A 23062-nucleotide genomic window follows, 5' to 3' on the forward strand; every position below is an offset into this window, starting at 1 on the left:
TTGGGGTCTCAGAAAACTTTTGTAATGTTACAACAATTTTACCATACCTTCACTTGATCAAACAGCTGAGGCCTTGTTCACATTAGTGTCATAGCTTTAGTGTCTAATGGTAAACTTGCCAATGGTTAGAGTATATTTAGATTTATTACGGAAATCCCAGTGACTGTCCTATTTATTTGAATTAAGCCTGCAGAAATCCATATGCGTGCCCTCAAAACAACCTCAGATGATTGGAGATTTTCAGTTGCAGAAATTTCTATTGAAATGTAAGTTCCTATACATTTCCATTGGGATATATATCCATTGAGAAGTGTTGACCTATTTTATTCTTTTTTGTACAAATATTGTGAATTTTTGTCTGCCTTCACTTGGTCGTGCACGCCCCCTGCCCATTTACCTTCTGTCCCTCCTACTGGACCATATACATGGTATCCTATCTTCCCTGGTTTTATTTGTAGGTTTAGTCCCAAGAGAGGAGCATCCTGAGAGGTACCCAACTTTCCCAGGTTCAGATTATACCACCTGGTATGAGCGTTAGGGCCCACCTAAAAACTTGATCACCTGGATGTTGGTAGATGGTACATAATTTGATCAAATTGCATTGGCCTAAGAACCTTGCATTATTCATTGTGGTTAGAGTATTTATTATAGGTATGTATAACTCTGATTGTAAATTTATTTTGCGGGCTGTTGCCATTTTTGGTTTCAACTATCAAACCCCACTGACTATGATTGGGTCTGTTGAGTTTTTGGCATGGCGTTCGTCATTTTACCAGAATTTTTTTTTTTACGAACTTTACAATAAAGGCTCCTGATGGAGCATCCAACGCAGATGTGAATGAGGTCTGATTGATTTCAATAATAAATAAAAATTTATGAATCCTGATAAGAGAAAAAATTATGACAACTCATGGAACCTGAGGTGCAGCGGTACAGTGGCATCAGCCAAATATACTGCAAATAAAGTGTGCAGCCAGCCTCACTGTATGGACTAGCTGTGCACATTGATCGCAATGCACACAACGCTCGCTATTGAAGAAAAACATTGTACTCCAGCTTGTCCATCAATTACCTGCCTTGGTGAGCATGTAGAGAACAAAAAGCACATGTTTACCAATTGGGGTACCAGTCCTTGGAATGTTAACATTTCATTTTATATGGGTACAAATTAAAACAAAAAGTTAAAAGGATAGAAACCACCTTTAAATTGTCTTAAGGTGTTTTTAGACGGAACGATTAACATTGAAAAAAAATTTGCTGATTATTCGAATTTGAATGATCAATAGTTGTCTGTGTGTACACTGCACGAACGATGAACGATAATTCGCTTATTGTTCATTTCATGCAAGCATGAAAATCATGGTTGGCTTGTTCACTAATCATTTGATTTAAACACTGATCGTTCAGTGGTTCTGGTACAGTGAACCGAACGATCCTGTGAAGGAAAAAAAAAGGATTCATCTTTGTGTTTAAACTGATTGCCTGAGCGAACGAGCAAACTGTGACATTGTTTGCTAAAGGTGCATTTAGACACAAAGATGATTGCTCAAAAGACGGCTTTTGAACGACCATTTTGCATAAACTACTGCTTGGACTAATGCCTATTAGTACCAATTAGTAGCGTATGAGCCGCCAGGAGCTGTTTTCACGGAACAGACCACCCGCTGTTCCCTGATTACATTCCTTATGTTCTACGCGGGGCTGACAGCTGAGACAATGTAATCAGCGCTCCCCAGGCAGAGCACAGCGTGGTGTTTGCCTTATCAGCTGTTCTGCTGAACAATGGATTTCATGCCAAACTGAAATCCATCGTTTGGCAAAAAAGTGAAAGATGGGCACATTTACACGCATTATCACAACGTGCAAAAGTACCCCCGTGTCTACCTGGAAATGTACCACCTTTGACTTAAATGATGATAAAATGCAGAAGTTCGGGACTGTAGTGTTAATACATCACATAAATGCACAAACTCACACATTTAAAGCTTTTATTTTGAAAAATAAAATACAAAAAAGGTCAATAAAATCGTAAATGTACATTTTCTTTTCAAACCCCATTCCCCACCCAACTTCTTTGGAAGTTTTATTTAAATAACTGAAAAGAAATGTGCATTCTCCATGTACACACAGTAGGCTCTCATGGCTGCAGCTGGCAAGCCCTTCAGTTTGGAGCAGTCCCTCCTGATATCTCCCCACACAGTACATGATGGTTGCCAGTTATGTTTCAGACTGTAAAAACAGTGATATGATACACTTTTTGGAAGCCCTCAACGCTGCTACAGAACACTGCACAGCAGTGGCAGGAATGTTTCAGATCTTTTTCCACAAATGACTTTGAAATGGGGATTTCTCCACTTAAATGACCACAGTGTTTTGTCTTTTACTTCATTCCTTACAAGAGAATAAAGTATTGTAGGCGAATAATCTCTGACACTCAGAAAAAAGGTGGCAACTGCATATAGGCCATGCTGTATAGGACTATGGCCCTTTTGCACACCATTATTGTTCAGGTCCCCAAACAACAAGTGTTTAGATTCAGATATGCAATTAGATATTTCCAAAAAATTATTTGTATCCAGTGACATGTGTGTTTGTATTGCCCCCAATGTACTTTTCTTGCCTATTAAAGTAAATGGTATGTAACATTAACCTATATCTACTAAGAATAGGAGTATGAACAATAGTGTTCTGGATGATGAACTTACAGTTTATGTTGCAAAATAGAGCATTTCTTGTACTGTAAACCATTATCATTCATCAATGTTTACTTCAGATCCATTGCAATCAGATCCATATTCTTTATGGCTACATTAAAAGGGCTTTCTGTAAATAAAGCTTCATTCTATAATGAAAAGTTCAGCAACTTTCTGTGTGTGCAGTCATATACAGGGGGTGGACAAAAATATGGAAACACTGGAAGAAATGCATGGGATATGGAATATTTGCCATGAGCTGCCCTTTTGATCCCTGCTTGGCTGATTGCTTTTCTGGCAAACTTGTGTTTACTTCACCTCTTGCCCTGCTCTGGGTGGTTTTGGGAGCCAGCTGGTATCAGCAGTTGAGTAGCTTGAACCCCTGACCAATGGAACCCTGTTGCTTCGGCAGATGTTCACTTTTGCCCGGCAGCATCTGTGTCATATTACCTCCACTTAAAGGTGTTGTCCCGCGAAACAAAGTGGGGGTATACACTTCTGTATGGCCATATTAATGCACTTTGTAATGTACATTGTGCATTAATTATGAGCCATACAGAAGTTATTCACTTACCTGTTCCGCTGCTGGCGTCCTCGTCTCCATGGTGCCGTCTAATTTTCAGCGTCTAATCGCCCGATTAGACGCGCTTGCGCAGTCCGGTCTTCTCCCTTCTGAATGGGGCCGCTCGTGCCAGAGAGCTGCTCCTCGTAGCTCCGCCCCGTCACGTATGCCGATTCCAGCCAATCAGGAGGCTGGAATCGGCAATGGACCGCACAGAAGACCTGCGGTCCACCGAGGGTGAAGATCCCGGCGGCCATCTTCGCAAGGTAAGTAAGAAGTCACCGGAGCGCGGGGATTCGGGTAAGTACTATCCGTTTTTTTCTTTAAACCCCTGCATCGGTTTTGTCTCGCGCCGAACGGGGGGGGGGGCTATTGAAAAAAAAAAAATCCGTTTCGGCGCGGGACAACCCCTTTAAGTTACATGGGATTATAAATCATATTTCAATAAAACATGTAGAGACCGATTTTAAGGCATACATTTCGTACAGTGTTTCCATAGTTTTGTCCACCCCCTGTATGGCAGTTATGTGAAGAGGGGGTTCCTCAAACAAAATAATAGCAAAAACCCTTGTAGTTTTTGTAATGACTCATTTTTTTGCCACTATTTTGTGGTAACCGCTGAAGGTCAGTGCAACGTAATGTACTTTATGCTTCACTCCCTCCTAGTTTCAATACATCCGCTTATCATCAGTGCCTGAAAACATTTATTTTATACATTTTGAGGCTGAAATCTTCCCCTGATCCAGACCAGCTGACAAAGATGCAAGACTACTGTAATTATAGTATATCAGAGCTCCCGATCAGGACAGGTTTTAAGCTCCTGAAGATAGAGTGTAGATCTGGAAAGAGGTGAGAGATTGGAACACACCTGTGTTTCCCCCAAAAATAAGACAGTGTCTTATATTAATTTTTGTTCAAAAAAGTTTAACTTTTTTACATGTATAGCTGCCTGGACACTATTTAAATTGACTTTTTTAATTAACTGTTAGCAGGGCTTAATTTTGGAGTAGGGCTTATATTTCAAGCATCCTCAAAAAGCCTGAAAAATCATTTTGCATCCTCAAAAATTCTGGAAAATCATGCTATGTCTTATTTCCAGGGTATGTCTTATTTTCAGGAAAACAGGGTATTAGAAAGTTGGATAACTTTTTACCACAAAATAAGCTTTAAGAGAACATAAATCGCCCCTGATAATAACTGCCCTGTGTTTATTTACAGCAATGATAAAAATATCATTCCTTGTTCATAAAACAAAACTTTCATATATAAAAATATGAATAATTTCTCATGCATGCATTGAAGACTAATTGTCATACATTACTGAATGACGACTTGTCGATTCCATATAGTGTAATGGGAATGTATTTCTGTTATACAAATCCCATATACTGAGATGAAGAAATAAGACTGTACATATTAATGGTGTCTTCGTGCCATTGTACAGTGACATGATTCACTAGATTTCCAGATCGAAGGAACATTGTCATGCTTGTATTGAAATGCATCCCATTGCATTCCTGTATAAAACGCACAAAGCTTAGAACATATATATTGTTTTTGATTCTTGTAATGGACCATGTATACAATACACATAATTACACTGCTGGTGAGAAACAACTGCATGTGTTCAAGCATCGCAGTATATATTCCTAATATATACTTTGCTAAAAAAAAAATGATCGCACCCTTAGTTACAAAAAAACAAAGTCACAACATTGCAATGTTGAGGCCACACAGTGATAGGATTACTCAGTGGTTTCATATACAGCGTTTTTTGGAAAAAGGCCACTAGAGTTTTTGATGCAATTTCTTTGAGCCATGGCCAGAAGTGGATCCAACAGGAAAGAGAAGATTACCTAAGTTTTCTGAATAAGCTGCCATGTGTGTATATGTATACATAAGGAATTACGCCATTTCTGTCCATTCTATGACTTGCATCCTCTAATTTTCCCCATCTTTCCAGTCTGCAGGGTGTACAACTGATTCTCAATTCTCCCAAGACTGGTGGGAGGAACCTGGCTGCTGTAATCTATAGACGATACACAGTCTGCAGATTCTGGTCTCTAAGTGTCTGTAAACAGTCACTATTAACTCACAGACAGCATCTGTGTAAGTCGCTTTCCCTCCCCCTTTGCTCTGCTCTCTATAGATTTCAATGAGCATGTTGACTTATCCCCTTCCCCACATGCTGTTCTGCCATAGGAAGGTCTCCTGTCAATCAACTGACAGCAGGAAGGAAGGGAAACCTGTAGTGGCTAGGACTTTAGAGTGATTTTTCAGCACAAAAACATTATTTGCGATATGACTATCATAGAGGTACAATTTTTTCTAAAAGTTAGTGACCATTTAAGTCCTTCGTTTATATTTCTTATACCTTTTTAAAACACTTCTGGCTTTTATGCAAAAAAAAAAAATGCATAAAAAACTGCCACAACAATGTTTTTCCAGAAAAAAACTGTGTGAAACCACCCTTAGAAGTTTTTTTTTTTTTTCCATTTCTCTGACGTAAAAACATAATACAGTTGGTAAATACAGTACTACACCACCGCCAGAGGATTGACGCTTCAGCCATAAGAAAGTGCCATTAATCATAAAAGATGAGTCTGAGCTCCGGTGGAGACAGTTATTAAGCCGTACACGAATGGAGACTGGTCAGGGTACAGCCGACACACACATCATAGTCGTCTTGCAGTGAGGAAATAGTCATCATGGGTCTGTTCTTTTGTTAGCCAACATCACCTGTGTGGAGGTCAAACAAATATATGAATGAATGGAAGAATGAATGAACACCATGTATCAAATACATGGAGAGGCGAACAGCTCTTCATGTACTAGGCGCCTTGAGCGCACAAGCAAAAATTAACGCCAGATCTGATGTGGCGTTCGTTTCTGGGATAAATTAAGTCAGTTTCTGGTGTAAATCTATATATATATATATATATATATAAAGACGAAAGCCCTGACTGACTCACTCACTCAGTCACTCGCCAAAAGTTCTCCAACTTCCCGATGTCGTAGAAACGTGAAATTTGACACAAGCATAGATTATCTCCAAAATAGGAAAAGTAATTGGGTCCCAACTCCATTATTCAATTCTATACGCAAAACAATTAGCGTCCAAATTTTACGTACGGAATGTAATTTTCTCACTTCCCAGTGTCATAGAAATGTGAAATTTGGCACGAGCATTGATTATGTCATAAATAGGAAAAGCTAATGGGTCACAACTCGATTATTCAATTCTATGTGCAAAAGAATTAGCGTCGAAATTTTACGTACATAATCTAAATCTCTCATTTCCCAAAGTCATAGAAACATGAAATTTGCCATAAGCATTGAATGTGTCATAAATAGGAAAAGGTAATGGGTCCCAACTCGATTATTCAATTCTATGCGCAAAAGAATTAGCGTCCAAATCTGAATGTCTTTGCAGACTTTGAACAACATATACTGCAGTTATTGATCTCAGCCTGCAAGGACTTCCACAGGACCTATTCTCTATAGCAGAAGGTTGTTTGGTAGAGCTCTTACCTTGACAGACTACGGCTCATCTATTTTACAGCTTCAGTCTGAAAAACAAACCCATCATGCTTAGACAGATATGAAAAAAATGGATTTATGTGACTTGCAAGTATTTAAGATATTGTTAGTGATAGAAAGGTCTACACAGTGAAGCATTAGCGGCACATTAGCAGCCATAGCCAATAGTAAAGATATTACTGCTGCAAAGGGATTGATAGTTCTTACTTTAATAAACTAGTAATAAGGAGGACAACTCAGACATAAAGGCTCCTCTGAGATATTGTATGGTATTGTGCTGGTGATCCAGATAGTGAAGTGTAGCAAAGGCAACCCAACAAAGAATGTATGAGGCTCACAAGGGAAAGTGAGCAAAGTTAACGCTGATTACACATAGTTGCACTCTGAGTAGTTGTACAATCAGAATGGCACTTCTAGCAGAAGACTATGTGCAATAGACACAAATCATAAGCCATACCAGGCAATATACCCTTGATTCATTCTCCTTGATGGGAGGAAACTAGATGTATAACCATAATGCTCTGCTTTTCTAATAATATCAATTCTCTGCACCCCCCAATATTCTACAGGTGACCAAAATGCCCAATAAAGTGGCAGCATGCCAAGAGTTCTGTACGAAATGCAGACAAGTTTGGGAACATTTCTGGTCTAGCCAAGAATGTTATAGACGTTCAGCATTTAGGACTCTTTCCTGGAAGGGTATTTTTGAGTCATTGGTATAAAACAGCCATAATTAACTACAGAATGGCTTAATCAATAATTCATTTAAATATGCTTTAGCACCTTCCCTGCGTAAGGACTGTGGCTAGAAATGAGCATCACAATGATAAACCAAGCCATACTCCTAGGTGAACACAGGGTTATTCTATCCGCTCTCTCCTGGCAGATAGTCATTATTACATACCAGTACGTAGGTAACCAGACATATTGGTCTAGGCTCTAAAACCAGAACATCAAGAGGAAACATCCACACACTGCTTGTGCACTACATTGCTATATAGGAGGGATAACCAATGTGTTCTACTCAGAGCCATCAATAGGGAGCAGAAGCAAATTTAGCACCTACACATTTTCATGGTCTTTTCCAAATGTGAAATGATGCAGCTATATAATGGCGCAGAAGAAATTACTGCATAAAGCATAGATCATACTATATGTGAAGGACAGGAAGGATATACCTTCCCCCATCCAATCTAGTCAATTCATTAAGATTAGAATGTAGGAGGTAAGAAGATGTGCAGAAATGTCAGCCTTCAGGTGTGTTCACACATAGCGGACACGCTGGGGATTTACGTCCAGATTAGCAGGTGAAAAATCTGCAGCTTATTACAATAGCAGCAAAGTGGATGAGATTTATCTACTGCATATGGAAAAATAATCTATTGGTAATTGACATGCAATGCAAATTTTAAATCTGCAGCATGTCAATTGTTCCTGCAGATTTTCACCCTTTGCAACGCACAGGGTGCAATTCACTGCAGATACGCAACAAAGTCTTCATGTAAAACATGTGGATTTTGCTGGGGATTTCCCTGTGAATAAGCAACAGATTCTTTTCCATCAAATCTGCGATACGTGTAGACGTAGCCTTATACATGGTCCTATGAATGACGAAAGGGAGTTAACTGCATAGTCCAAGAAGATATTCTTGCCTCAGGAATTTCCTTCCCGTGTCTTCTTCAGCTAGAACACAAAAACACCATATTGGTTCTATTAAGTGAAACACTCCATAAGAGTAAGGGCTTGCTCACATGTGCGTATGTGTTCTGCGTATTACACAGCAGATACACATTGTACACACGTATTTACTGCATAGGTCAAGTCATACACACCAAAATAGGACAGGTTGTGGGTTTTTTTCATGGACGTGAAAAAACGCAGGTGAGTGGCCCAGCAAAAATCAATGAGCTTTAAGCAGCACATAATACGTGGGCGACATACACCGCCATGAGTGAGGCCTCAGAGAAAATGACCGCCAAGGAGTTTTCTTACAACAGGAATAGAAAGGTAACGGCGCGGACACCTCAATAAACTAATCTGTCTAGCTGGTGCACCACATTCTGCCCCATAATTATCGGAAGCATCCCCTGCACATTTTTACATGCGCCCTGCACTTGTATGAAAAGAGTTGCGCTCATGAATGACAAGACTTATCTTTTTCTGGCAGGAGTAGAAATCTGTATTGGCGAGATAGGATACAAAAACCCCCACAATGGACTGATCTGAATACTGGAATGTGTGCAGGTAAGGAATGAAAGGGCAGTCCCCCATTAATATTCCCAATCTTGCTGCAGAACCTTTTAGACCTGCAGCTAAATTCATTTCAGTTGGAAGAACTGGATCTCATTTCTTTTTAAAAAGGCTAAAAGAATTGCATAAAAAAATCAAATGCAAACAAAAAACAGCGGTCTATGGGGATAAAAGAAAGCAAAGCTACAAAAACAAACTGTATGTACAGAGATTGCACTAAAATACTAGCATCTTAAAGGGGCCCTCCGGTATCAGGACAAAATTCTGTCCCGTAACTGGAGTGAGCGGGAGATTGCTTTACCTGTGGATTTTCCTCTCTGCCCCTCTGATCCTTCGGTTCAGGGCCCTGTTTTTAGGTGTCCAGAATCACCAAAGCAATTTTCTAATGCACAGGGTGAACTGCTCTCTGTTTGGTCACATGAGTAGCGCTGACCAATCAGATATCAGGTATAGTGCATTGGTTGTCTAACACTATCAATGCACTGTGGAGGATTAGGTAGTCTAAAGATTGCATTGGCCATCCTAGTTGGCTGAAAATGGAACCTGGAATCAGCAGATTGGAGAGACAAGCGAGAAGAACAGTTGCAGGTAATTTTGTTCTGAAACTAGAAGGCCCCTTTAAGTAATTTTTAAAAACATTTTGTTGTTATGTATTTAAAAAAGTAGTTAATTTGCAGTAAAGCAATTTAATAGTAAATCAATTGAAAAACATTTAGTGCAACTTCTAAACAGACAGAGCGTGTGCATATGCATAAATCTTCTGCTGTTACTGCACCGGCTGATCACCGCCTGACCACAGTATTTGTACTACAGTGCGGACTGCCCGCATCGTTATTTTACTAGTAGCATTGTAGATACATTGTCATCACTTACATTATGCCCCCTCTCCATGTGGCATAAAAGCTATAATTTAGTTACTAGTTTTCAGAATGTGGAAGGAAACTGGAGTACCAAAAGGAAACCCAAGGAGAACATGCAAGCTCTATGCAGTTGTTGGCCTTGGTTAGAATTGAATCCTGGACCCCAGCATTGCAAGGCAATAACAGCAGTTATTACAGAAGTCTATATATGTACAGAATTGTGCTGGTAGGTTTCAGACGGTATAATGGTGTGAGCACTGGAGTGACTTGGCAGTGAACTTGTACTCATAATTCTGGCTGTTGGTTTCACTACTCACAGATTTATGACTCAACACAGCACTTCTTCCATGCAAGGAGAGGTGATACATACGGGTTGTGGGTAAGGGTGGCACTGGAGCTGCCAGCACAGCACGGCTGGGAGGTTTCTAATGACGTCACACGCATACAGCCTTACTGACTTAAGACGCAGGTCTCTGATTGATATCATTAGAAGCTGCTTAGCGATGCTGCGTTGGCAGCTCAGTACAAAGGTTTAAAGAAGTACATAAGAAGGTTCTGAGAACATCTTCATATGTACATACTTACTAAAATACAATATACAAGGGTAGATAGAAGCACCTCTTCACATTTCTATTAGAAAGAATGGATGCATTCTGGGATTTTCTGAATTGACATCCCTCTTCTGTGATTTTAGTGTGAGGATTAGCAAAAAAACAGGGACCGTTGATGTGGACATGCAAGCTTATGTATTTTGGCCAATATATTACCTAATGCCTCATCTTTCTGGGTATTTCTTACCATTTCTGCAGCAAGCAGTATGGCTTTAAAATGCTGGTAGCCACACCGGGCTGCATCGTATGTGGCGGCATCAATAGGTTGTAAGCCTCCATCATATAATACTCGTATCGTTTGGCCTGGCACCTTATCTATAACTTATGTATGTGTAAATATAATACTAAGCAGCCACCCTCCCCAATAAAAGGTAGGTATGCAAGTGGTTGTTCATCAGTATTTTGCATCTGTGCTAAGCTCCTCCATATAGCAGTTTGGCTGACTGCATGCTAAAGCGATGTGGTGCTCATATCTGCCTTTGTATATCATATCAGTATATTAGTAAGTATGACTACATTCCATGATTTATGTGAGGATACATCCCGCTTCTGTGATTTGTAAACATCTAAACAGAAGTAAATAACGTGTCAGTAAGGGGACCTTCACATTTGTGCTGGGGATTCTGCATTCCTGCTTTGTTTGGAGCAGGAAAGGGAAATCCCTGCAGCTGAATGGTCTTCTGTGGACAGAACCGAACACCGGGCAGACCCTGTTAACTATAATGGGGTCTGCCTGCTTTCGCAGCGCTGCATGCAGCACTATTTCTTCCGGTATTTGAAGCTGCATCTGTGACAGAACCGTCTGGAGGTCCCGACACAGATGTGAAACCACCCTTAGGCCTCATGTCCACTAGAAAAATACAATCCCCACAGAATCTGCTGCAGATTTCACGCGGATTTGCTTTAAATGGTATTTTTTCTTGCCTGCGGATATCCGCACCTATAGATAGCAATGTGGCAGATCCGCACGGAATCCGCACTAAAATGGAGCATGCTGCGGGTTTTTTTTCCGCACATGAAAAACGCAAAACGATTAAAATGCCATTTGCGGGTGCAAAATTCAATTTAATTGACTGCAGATGGCCAATGATATTCCTATAGGCAAAATTTTACCCGTGGAATCCGCAATTCAATTTTGCTAGTGGACATGAGGTCTTCGAATGATTTAACACCTACTGGTTTTGTCCCTTCTAGTGCCATTTTAGCAAAACCATGTACAAAAGAAATGCTACAAAACCACAATAAAAGCTGCATATGTGAATGTACTCTAATTCTCTTTAAAGGTCTTCTCCATGATTCCATTAATACCTAGGGACCCTTTTAAATGGGCAACCAATTAACGTTACAGCTCCGATCCACAATATAACAAGTTGACCGGTGCTCATTCAATAGTAGTTCACATAGGATAAACAATTGGGACTGGTTGTGCAGCCATTAGTTTTTATGTTTGTAGGCAGCCCATTCTGTTTACACCAGTTGATGTGCTGCTGACAAAAGAGGATTTTTTACTCACCATAAAATCTCTTTCTCGTCTCGTCATTGGGGGACACAGCAAAGACCTTGGGATATAGTTACTGCCACTAGGAGGCGACAATAAGCACGAAAGTGTTAGCTCCGCCCGCTGGCTATATCCCTCCCTGCTGACACCAGGCTAATCAGTTTGTCATGCCAGCAGTAGGAGCAGCCATGCGGGAACAGAAAAAACAACAATAGTTACCAATATGACACAAAGGTTCTAACTGTAATGAAAACACAGCACCATGTGCAACTTACAGAACCGGGGTCCTGGCCAGGACATAACACGGTGTCATATAGAAAGGAAGAAAGGGTGGGTGCTGTGTCCCCCAATGACGAGACGAGAAAGATTTTACTCTTTTCTCGCTCATGTCATTGAAGACACAGCAAAGACCGTGGGACGTTCAAAAGCAGTCCTCGAGGGAGCGAAAAAGGAAAATCACCAACGCACGCGGTCAGTTTACAGCAGTCTGTAACCTTCCACCTAGCGAAGCGTTGGCAAACGAAAAAGTGTGAATTTGGTAGAATTTAGAGAAACTGTGTAGGGAAGAAGGAACCAGACGCAATACAACCCTATCCTGGTGGAACCCTGTAAAAGATGGCTTCGCCGTGACCTTGAAAACCCTCTGGAGGGAAGTAACCACCACAAGGAAGACTACCTTCCAGGATAATAACCGCCATGATACCCTTGCTAATGGTTCGAACAGATGATCCTCTAGGGTGTCCAAGACTAGATTCACATCCCAAGGTAGTACCGGGGAGTGAAACGGGGTTGCGGTGTGAGCGACTCCCAGCAGGAAAGTGCGCACAGCCAAACTGGATGCCAAGGGGCGCTGAAAAAAGGACAGACAAGGCGGAATCTGTCCCTTGAGGGAACTAAGGCTGAGCCACATGTCCAGCCCATCCTGGCACCAAAGGACGAGCTCTCTCCACACGTGATGATACACCCTCGATGAGGACAGCTTCCTAGCCTTAAACATCAAAAAAACTAGATCTTATAAGGAACTTACCTAAAATCTCTTTCTCGCCCATATCATTGGAGGGAGGGGGGGGGGGGGCACAGCTTCGACCTTAAGACGTTCAAAAGCAGTACCCAAGGGGTAGGAATATATAAGCAGCCACATGTAAAGAAGCAAAATCGGCTCTTAAACTGCAAATAGGTGTCTAGGCATCACGCATGTTCAGACAGAGCAAAACGGGGGTCCGAGAACCAGCCCACCACCGAGAAAAAAAAAAAAAAAAGGGGGAGCTCCCGACGAGGAGCTTCCACGAGGCACCCATTCTAGAAATATGTGCCGTAACACAGCCTGAACATATGGTGTCCCTGGCACAGTGACACCGCTGCGAAGCGGCGCCTGTGCGAGGAAACCACAGAAAGACCAAGACTCCACCAATGTTGTCAGAATGAGGCACCCGTCTAGAAATATTGGCTCCACCAGTGTTGGCAGGAGCAACAGCGGAGAGCCAGGGTGACCAATAGCACATCCTGCTTAGTAGAGTCACGAGGACACCGGGCAAGCTGAACGTGCCATCAGTACCATCAGAAAGAGGGGATGACCCCAAAGAGCTGGGGCCCCTTGACAGGCGACCTGTCAAAATCCTCTGAAGTTGGGAAGGTGAGCGCTAAGAATCGAAAACAGTAGTAGCGTATACCATCTCATAGTCTCCTGCTAGCAGTCCTGCAGAAGGAAATAGTGAAGGAGGATCGCAGCGTGCTAACTCCGTCTGATTAAATGCTTGGTCTCCTCAACGGTGCTCTTACCTGCGTAGGAAGGCTACGTGGAAAAATGCTGTAGGAGTGAAGTCGCATACCACTCTTACTACAGAGTACCCCTAACGGCAGCAGCCCTGACATGCATGATAGGGGAGAATGCGAGGCCTGTTCGACCTGAGTGACCCACATCCGCATTGACACGGCTGACTGCCCTCCTAGAAAGCCACGGATGCTGGTTTGGTTCTGAGGCTACCAGGAGAAGGACTGGACCCATATTGGATCAGCATGTCAGAGCTGACTGGAGGGGAGCTAGTAGATAGATCTACCGCCCCCAGCACCCTGTTGGAGGAGACACCCCCCAGCCTACCGCTATCCTGACTGGATGTCCATCCCACACAGTGGTGTGAGTTCACCCTCCTGTGTAGAGGTAGATTGGAGAGTAATACTATTCCATCAACCTACAGGAGAAGGTGGAGCCATGCCGCCTAGGAATGGGGCACATAGCCATTGGTGGGGGGTGGGGCAGGCAAACGAATTGTTCAAACACCATAGAAGTACACAATTCACACAGAACAGAGCCTGAGCAGAAAAGCAGCTGAGACCCTGCTTATAGCAGGACATAGAGGTGATCAAGGCTCATGAGGAGCTGAAACTAGTCCTCTGGACCTGTGATTTTTATATGCACAGATTACAATAAAAGGAGTTTTTATTCACGGCACTTCAAGTTCCCACCTGTTTGATTCTGCTTTACATATAGCAGGACATACTAGCACAGACATTATGACACAGTTTACACAGAACAGAGCCTGTCTTAACTGATCCCATCAGCCAACTCCAACAAGGCCCCCAAGCGGCTAGTGTAGACATATCGCGGTCTCGTACCTGAACGCACAGGCGCCAGGGAGGATGGACTGGGAGGTATGCCGTGAGCTGGAGGCTTACCTTGCTTCCGAGGACAGGAGTGCAGCAGCCCCCCCCCCCCCCCCCCCCGACCAATCATGCCTACCGGAAGCGTCCTTGGAGACTAATGTCCCGCGATCCAGTCTACCCAGAATTGCGCCAGCCGCCAGGGTGAGGTCACACACCGCAAGAGACAGGGATCGGGCCCATTCTGGCTCAACCGCAGGTGAGGGCTGAATGTGGGGGGGTGCATGAAGGCTGCACAGCCACCTGTTCTCAACCTGTCCGCATGCGAACTTCGTATTATTGCGAAAGCAAGCATAATCTGTTCCTCTGGCTGGTCCCAGTCCGGACTCCTGAGCTCTGGGGTCATACATGGTGCCGGGAACTCACAGAAAAAAAATGTGTTATACGTGCTCAATGCCAACTAGTCGCACTCCACATGCGGGAGGGATATAGCAGCGGGGAAGCTGATCCCCAGGCAAAGCTTACCCTTGGTCCAAATGTGGTCTGGGGAACCGCAGGGCCAAAGGCTGGAATACTGTTCACTGCTAAAGCTTAGTACACCTGCCAGGATGGAGCAGGAAGCGTCCAGCAGGGGGAGAGGAAGGAGGGAGGGGGATTTGCAGCCAGTAAACTAATCACCAGGCTGTGGTTCTGAAGTTTCAACCTGCATTAACAGGTGAGTGGCGTTATACCAAACATAAGCAATGAGCTTTATGTGCACTACTCATGGTTTGTAGATTTCCCCTGCTACCTCCATGCTAGCCATAGCTATAGGAGACTCTGAGCTGTAATCCCGCAGGAGCTCATTTAGGGATTCAAACCTGCCACTTTCCGTCATAGCCCTTAGGAGAGGATCACTGGGGTACGGGAGATGGAGGATGGGGGGGGGGGGGGGGGGGATACACTCACCTCTCGAACTCCTGAAGGATGGCGGCTCCCCAGCTCCAGCATAGCATTCCCCTAACATCGCCTACCCCACACGAGGAGGGGATGCAGATCACCGGGAAGAATACTGGGGAATCTATGGCTGGCGGGCCACATGCAGGAACCCTAGATATGCCTTCTTTTCTTCTGAGGGGGCCGGGCAGACAACAGCCGTACAACTCCTGAACTGTTCGCCCTCCTCGGTTGGGCGGGGAGAGGATGATACTTACCTCCTGTATACTCACCACTTCCATCGCAGCGTCCGTCTCCAGCAGTGTTCCCTACCACACTCGCCATCGCGGAGGATGGGAGTTACTTCAGGGTGGGGAACCCTATAGCTGGCGGGCATCGATCTACTGCACACAGGCATGATTGAGCCACCTTTTCTTCTTTGGGTTGGGCGTTAACAGCGCGGCGGAGACACCGTACTGTTCACCCTTCCCTGGGAGGACGGGGAGGACAGGGAGGCCAGAGAAAAGCCCTGCCTCCCCGTATTCCCACAATCTTTGTCTTCTTTGAAGACCTGACTAAGACATGTCTGCCTCCTGCAGACACTAAGCTAAAAAACTGATTAGCCAGGTGTGGGCAGGGAGGAATATAGCCAGCGGGCGGAGCTAACACTTTTGTGCTTAGTGTCGCCTCCTAGTGGCAATAGCTATATCCTACGGTCTTTGCTGTGTCCCCCAATGACAAGAGCGAGAAACAGGGATTTCTATGGCCATATAAAGCTATCCTAAGGGCTTAGTCACACGGGAGCATCAGCGCCCGTGTTACTGCACGAAGAAAACTGTCGCACTTCAGGACGGACGTCTCTCTACAGCGCCAGAATTGCCGGTCATGTGTTCTTTTTTTCGGCGCTGTGGGGAGTCGTCCGTCCTAAAGTGTGGCCGTCTTCTTTGTGCAGTAAGGGCTCAGTCACACGGGCTTATGTGTCCAATGTATTTTTCAAGTGTGTAATGAGCGGCGCAAAATGCCCATTGATTTCTATCGGGCCACTCAAACCTGCGGGTATTTTACTATGTGCGTGAAATAAACGTAGCATGGCCAATTTGGTGTGTAATACGCACCAATATAAACTATTGGGATTAAAGATCTGCAGCAAATACACAGGTACATGATTATTTGCTTTGTACTGCGTATGTGAAAAATACACGTGTAATATACCTGACACATATGCCCGTGTGAGTGAGCCCTTACATGGATCAACCATCATTCAGATAGTCGCTCAGGAAGTTGTTGAAACACACGAATGACAGTCATTTATTCGTTTTTACATACAGCGATGGTTGTTAATTAGTTGCATGCCAAAAAATAATCCACATAGAGGATCTGCAGTACGAACAACTGTGGCTTCACACCAGACAACTCCTGATCGACCAGCAAGAGATGAGCGAGTATCTCCCCGCTCGGCAGAGAAGGTTCGGCTGCCGGCACGGGTGACAGGTGAGTTGCAGCAGTCAGCAGGGGGGGAGAGAGAGATCTCCCCTCAGTTCCTCCCCGCTCTCCCCCGCTCTCCCCCGCAGCTCCCCGCCCGCCCCCGGCAGCCAAATCTTTGCTTCCGAGCGGGCAGGTACTCGCTAAGGGCAATGCTCGCTCGAGCAGTTGCCCTTAGCGAGTATACTCGCTCATCTCTAACCAGCAACTATTTTTTTTTTTTTTGTAAGCTGAAAGGAAAAGGTCAGTGACTTATCGCTCATCGCTCTGTTAGTGGCTATGATTACACTGAATGACTATTATTGTAATTCCCTCTTTCCAGTGATTATTCGGTCAATAGTTGTTATGACATAAGATTAGGTCCTGGCTGGGGGACATTTAATGCAAGAGGACATAAACGTACGTCCTGTGGATGGTGCAGGCTCAGAAGTAAGCCCACACCATCCCACAGCAGCAGCTGGCTGTGACTGATAGTCGGCTTCCCGCTGCAACAGCAGCAATCAATGAGAACAAGGATTCCCACTGTTAACACCCTAAAGCGCCCTCCCTCTGTGATGTCATCCATGATGTAATCGCACAGGGCCGATGGATTGCCATGACAACTAAAAGACACACATCAATGTCCCGGCCTGCCATGCCCTATGATTACTATCATCATAATCATAACAACCTGTACAATATATTGAACGTACTATTTACTCTGCACGACAAAAACTTAAAAAATAAAAAAAGAGGCAGAATGCTTATTTGTTTATTTTGCCTCCCAAAAAACTTATATAAAAAATGACCCAAAAAAGCTCTATGTACCCCAAAATGGTACCAATAAAAACTACAGCTCATCACACAAAAAACAAGCCCTCCAGAGCCCTGTCCATGGAAAGATAAAAATGTTATAGGACTTTGAATGTAACGTTAATGTAAACTAAATAATCATTTCCAGGGGAAATGTGCAGAAGTGGAAAAACCTGAAAAATTTTTTTTGGCCTAGTTGTAATCATACCTGAGAAATTATTTATCATGCCATTTATGTTGCATGATTAACATTGTAAAAAAAAAAAAGCATTTTCTTACCATGCCCTCCCCCAAGAAAATAAACGTTACACAATACATTATACGTACCCAAAAGCGGTACCTTCATATGTTGTGTCCGTGGGTAGAAAATGCTCAGCAACAGGTAATTTTTAAAATCTAATATAAAAGACCCTACAGGCTTTTTCTTGCCCCACACTTTGACCCCTTGCGTGACCTTTGGTGGATGATTTTGGTGTCATTAGATTTGTGACATCCTCACCACCGCCATAAAATCCTAAAATTGGAGTTTGATACATTGAGTGACCCGTTAGGCCAGGTCAAAGTTCCTCTGTTAAGTCTAGCAGCGCGGTTGTGCTTCAGCCAACAGCACCGCTAGGGAAAGTCAAGCATTGCTAAGCCACGTTCACATTAAGTGCCTACCAGTTTGACTGTTGCCTTGTCTCCAAAACGTGGAAGACCGAGCCATGAACGGCGACCAGTTCAAGCCAAATCCTCGGCTCCACAGTTCTTAAAGCATTTACAACCATTTTTCCAAACATTTTATGTTCGCGCAGTAAACATCGGGTCAAAATAGTTAAATATATATGTCTTGTACATACATATACACACACACACTTCTTCGAATCTATTCCATTAAGGGCTCATTCACACAGGTGTATTGTCACCGCGTATTACACATGTATATATCCCGTGTGAAACATGCGGTGAACGAAGGCAATGAAAATCAATGGACTTTTATTCTTCCATTTACACCTGCGTGTGGGCACTGCGTATTGAGAAATAAATCGCAGCATGCTCTTCTTCTCTGTGTTTGATACTCAGCCCTTCTAAGGGCTACATATGAAACATGGTCCATACGCATACATTGCATATAGGCAGTGGTTCTATATGTATCCCCGCTCTGAACAGAGTGGAAAATGTAAAAAAAATACCGAATATACTCGAGTATAGACGGACTTTTTCAGCACATATTTTTATGCTGAAAAAGCCCCCCTTGGCTTATACTTGAGTGAGGGCCGGCGCTCAATCCAATCACAGCGCTTACTTGCTCATGGCAGGGAATTTAAAGGAGAGAGAATTACATAGCAGCTTCCCGCACCGCCGGGAAGAACATCGCAACGGGGACACAGACAGGGAGGCGAGCATTGCGGTTTTATTTTTTTGTTTTCTTTTACCTAGTCTAGCTAGGCTTATACTCGAAGCAGCTAGTTTTCCCAGTTTTTTGTGGTAAAATTCAGTGCCTCGAGTTATACTTGGGTCGGCTTATACCCGAGTATATACGGTAATAATCACACTGCATTTCCGTGACGCGTCATTTGCGAAGATGTGCAGCCCGTACCCGGTCTCTGCCAGCAGAACATATGGGCTGTAATGTGTACAACGGTGTGGGAGACCCGCAGAATTGTACGCATAGACCCATGTGAAAAAGCCCTAAGCCTCATGAAGAACCCTTGCTGTAACATCATGTATTTTTGTTAGCCATTAAAAGGTATCATATCTACAAGATTATGGTTTCTCTTGCTGGGAACAATCACATTTAGTCCATTTTCATGTCACACGCAGGGTTGTTTCTGCTCTCTAGAGAAAAAAAGCAGTGAAACTTTACTAAGTTCACATGCCACAATTCCCAGTACGAGACACAAGGGGGGGGGGGGGGGGATTTGTTTAGTTTATCTTCTGGAATTTTTAGAAACTACTTCTGCCAAAATTAAAAATGATTCATTACTGGCACTTTATACAATTTTGAGGGCCAACTCGTGGTTTATAGCTAGCATTCAGTAAGCAAGCCAAGCAAAACGTATCTGTTACTATGTATTTGAGTGTGTATGCATTAAACCCATAGTGAAACCTCTTCAAAAGACTACAGGCCCATTTATAAGGCGCGATGATCGCTCAAAGATCACGAAAGCTGGGTGACAGCTTTGAGCAATCATTTTACATAAACTATTAAGTAGCTACTCAGCTACTTAGGAGCAATTTAATGTGCAAATGAAGCCTTAGCTGAAAGCAGTTAATAGCCCAAGGGCTCTTATCTATATTCAGCTCCTTTGTTCTTTGTCGGGAAATAATGCTATCAGCACTCCCCGTAGAGAACTCCTGATAAGACTACAGGACGATTTTTAGACTGGCCTGAATTTAACGATCAGCTAGCAATGCACGAAAAGTGCACGATGGGCACACACTTAGACGCAACGATTATCGCTTTTTAGCGATTTTTGAGTGATAATGGGCCTTACCTCTGTGAAAGATTTTCAATTTCCCCTTCTGTGTATAGTTTTCACTGCAATAGCAAGTGGTCCCCTCAAAGGCCTTTCACAATATTTGATACAGGGCACAAATGTCACATTCATTTCAGTTTTTGATTTAAAAACAATAGCGCATAGTGAATTTTATTTCCCATTTAACAAAACAAAAGGGAACTTTTCCTGAGATTTAAAAAAAAATAAATAAAAATAATTTGTATGGGCAGGACAGGAGCAGTGGGGACGGGGCTCCAGCGCTAGACCGAGGGTACATCTGATCAGCAGGTATGGTTTCTCTTATTTCTGAGCATTCTCTGCCCATACACTTAAGAAAAATATATTCTAAAATGTATCCTAAATCTCAGCTTCCTGGAAACCTTAAACTGTGAAATGAATCAGTGATGGGATAGTAGAGTGAGTGCACTTAGGCATGACTTTAAAGGGGGCTGCTGGAGGGGCCAAGTGCTGCTGCATGTGCTTCTTACTCAGAATACTGCAGGATAAGGGATAACTGTCTGATCGCTGGGGGTCCTACTGCTGGAACCCCTAGTGAACCTGAGAATCGTGCCTTTGAATGCCTCATGTGAATGGAGTGATGTGCTTACCAATATCCCCCCATCCCATTGAAGTTAATAGAGCGGTGGTCACAGATGCCTACCACTGTTCCAATCATGTGTGGTTCCATTCTCCAGAACGCTAGGGGTTCCAGATATCAGACCCCAGCGATTCTGTGGATATGGGAATAGTATCTTTGGTAGCAAGACCTCTTTAACTCAACAAGTGTAATAAGAGTTAATAAAAAGGTAAAGTATGATTGTGGCCATTACATATTAAAGGGCTTTTCCACAAAAATAATATTGATGATATATCCTCCTGATAGGTCATCAATAGTTGATCGGCTGGGGCCCGCCATTCAAGACCCTGGCCAATCTACTGATCAGGCGCCCACTGACAATACCAGTATACTCTGGAATCAGGGCATAAGCTGCTGCTCCAACCTGTGTAGTGGCCAGTGCTTGCAACTGCAGTTCTCAATCCTGAGGCTAGGTCATCAATAGTATTTTTGGGGAAAACCCCTTTAAGTAGTGCAACCTGAAAACTTGCCCATCAAATCCACTATTTACCTCTGTGCTTCACAGTCTATCTATAAAATGTACAAGTAATTTAATTCCAGATTTTCCTGATAAAACTATTTCCAGCGATATTCCGCCGCGGGGGTGGAGGGGGGAGCACTGACAGGTCTCAGCGATGAGCCCATCTAATAGTTAGCCTATGGAAAGCATTTCATAGCATGATTCACGAGGGATTTATCGACGCAGATCACGCTATGACTATCGCCCGTGGACAGGCAGCCTTATGATGTTTAACACCGGGTATACATCTAAACAATACTTTAGTACAAAATAAATCAAAATGTAAAAGGAAATTGCACCTGGGGTATCTCTCTCAGGAAGTCTGGAAGTTGAAATTCCCCCTTGTAGACCTGAAAGATAAAAGATATGATGACTAAATGCGGCCACTTCAAAAACACATGGAATCCCCTCCATCTATAAATATATTACATTGTAAACCATCTGGCTGCAATACAGTTAGTTCAAGCTTAATGTAGGCTCTGCTCATGGTTCTATAGAGGTCACCAACCGTGTTTTATTGTACTTCCCTTTGTTTGGGATGTGACAATGTTGTACTTCCATTATTAAAAGTTTAAAAAACAAAATTTGTTTAAAAATAAAAAAAGATTTAAGCGGCTAAATAAAAGTACCAAAATAACCGAAAAATAATTAAATACAGTCAGTAATTTTCCAGCACCCAACAGTCTATGGAAATTGTGAAGATTTCCCAGTTAGAAGCATTTGGTGTGGACTATATCCCTGTGAAATCTGTAGACCAAGCTCTTTATAGGAGGGTACATGTTTATCATACGACCAAAGATTCAACATAAGAAGAAAGCCCAAATAGGCTCGCCCTGACAGAACATGGAGTGTGCACAGTATAAGTGTATAAGTATAAAGTATGCTTTAAAAATTGCATCCAAAACTTCACCTAAAATAAGGGAATCTGGGTTTTACATTAATTTGTGGTTTCAATTTTTACCACCAACAAATAGCAATAGTGCATGGTTCTTCAGGTATGGTTTTAACTGGTACTGGTGCATCTTGTCTCCTCCGGAACTAGGGGTGCAGTATTGGGTTTGTCCTGTTGGAGCTATACGGAATACACACAGCTTTGGATTGGCTACTTTCAGGGTGGCTGAAGACAGCGCGTGACACCCGGCGGTGGACAGGGACACAGAGAGTGGTGCCCACTGAGAGTGACAGCGGGGGACTGCAGCGAAGCATTTCCACCACTGACCGAAATGTAGGTGACTTGGGTGCCTGCTTTAGCAGTGGAAGTGACATCCATCCTGCCATGCAACTGCGGGCACAGCTTCAGTGGCGGCAGACTATGGAAGCAGGGATTGTAGCTAAGATTGGGGGAAAGGACAGTGCTAGACCGGGGAGGGGAGAAGGTATAGCGGCGGCGACAGTGACAGGAGCAGGGAGGGGAGATGCTGCTAGACCAGCGGGAAAGTTAAAATCGGGGTTCGGAATCGCATATGCCACCCCGCCGGGGGGAGTACGACAGCGGGGCTAGGAGCAGAGAGGGGAGGCTGACGTGACCGGAGCGGAGTGGGCAGTTTCCCGGTGGCGAAATCTGGCCACCGGAGGAAAGATTACAGCGAAGCCAAGAGCACAGATGCCGCTGTGCCCACAGTGACAGCGCCGCTAGGATACCAGC

General features: G+C 43.4%; 1 protein-coding gene across 2 annotated transcripts in view; it reads right to left on the reverse strand.

Moving 5' to 3' along the window:
- Positions 1–1974: 1974 nt before the first annotated feature.
- TPST1 (tyrosylprotein sulfotransferase 1) overlaps positions 1975–23062 on the reverse strand; it is an 83294-nt gene continuing 62206 nt past the window's right edge. For both annotated transcript variants that reach the window (XM_066576284.1, XM_066576292.1), the window contains exons 4-6: positions 21717–21767; positions 6787–6824; positions 1975–5994 (exon numbers count right to left, since the gene is read on the reverse strand). In XM_066576284.1, coding sequence (XP_066432381.1) covers positions 6807–6824; positions 21717–21767 — 69 coding nt within the window. In that variant the 3' untranslated portion in view covers positions 1975–5994; positions 6787–6806. The remainder of the gene's footprint in view (positions 5995–6786; positions 6825–21716; positions 21768–23062) is intronic.

This window comes from Eleutherodactylus coqui, chromosome 1 (assembly GCF_035609145.1).
Source record: "Eleutherodactylus coqui strain aEleCoq1 chromosome 1, aEleCoq1.hap1, whole genome shotgun sequence".
In the NCBI taxonomy this organism is placed as follows: Eukaryota; Metazoa; Chordata; class Amphibia; order Anura; family Eleutherodactylidae; genus Eleutherodactylus; species Eleutherodactylus coqui.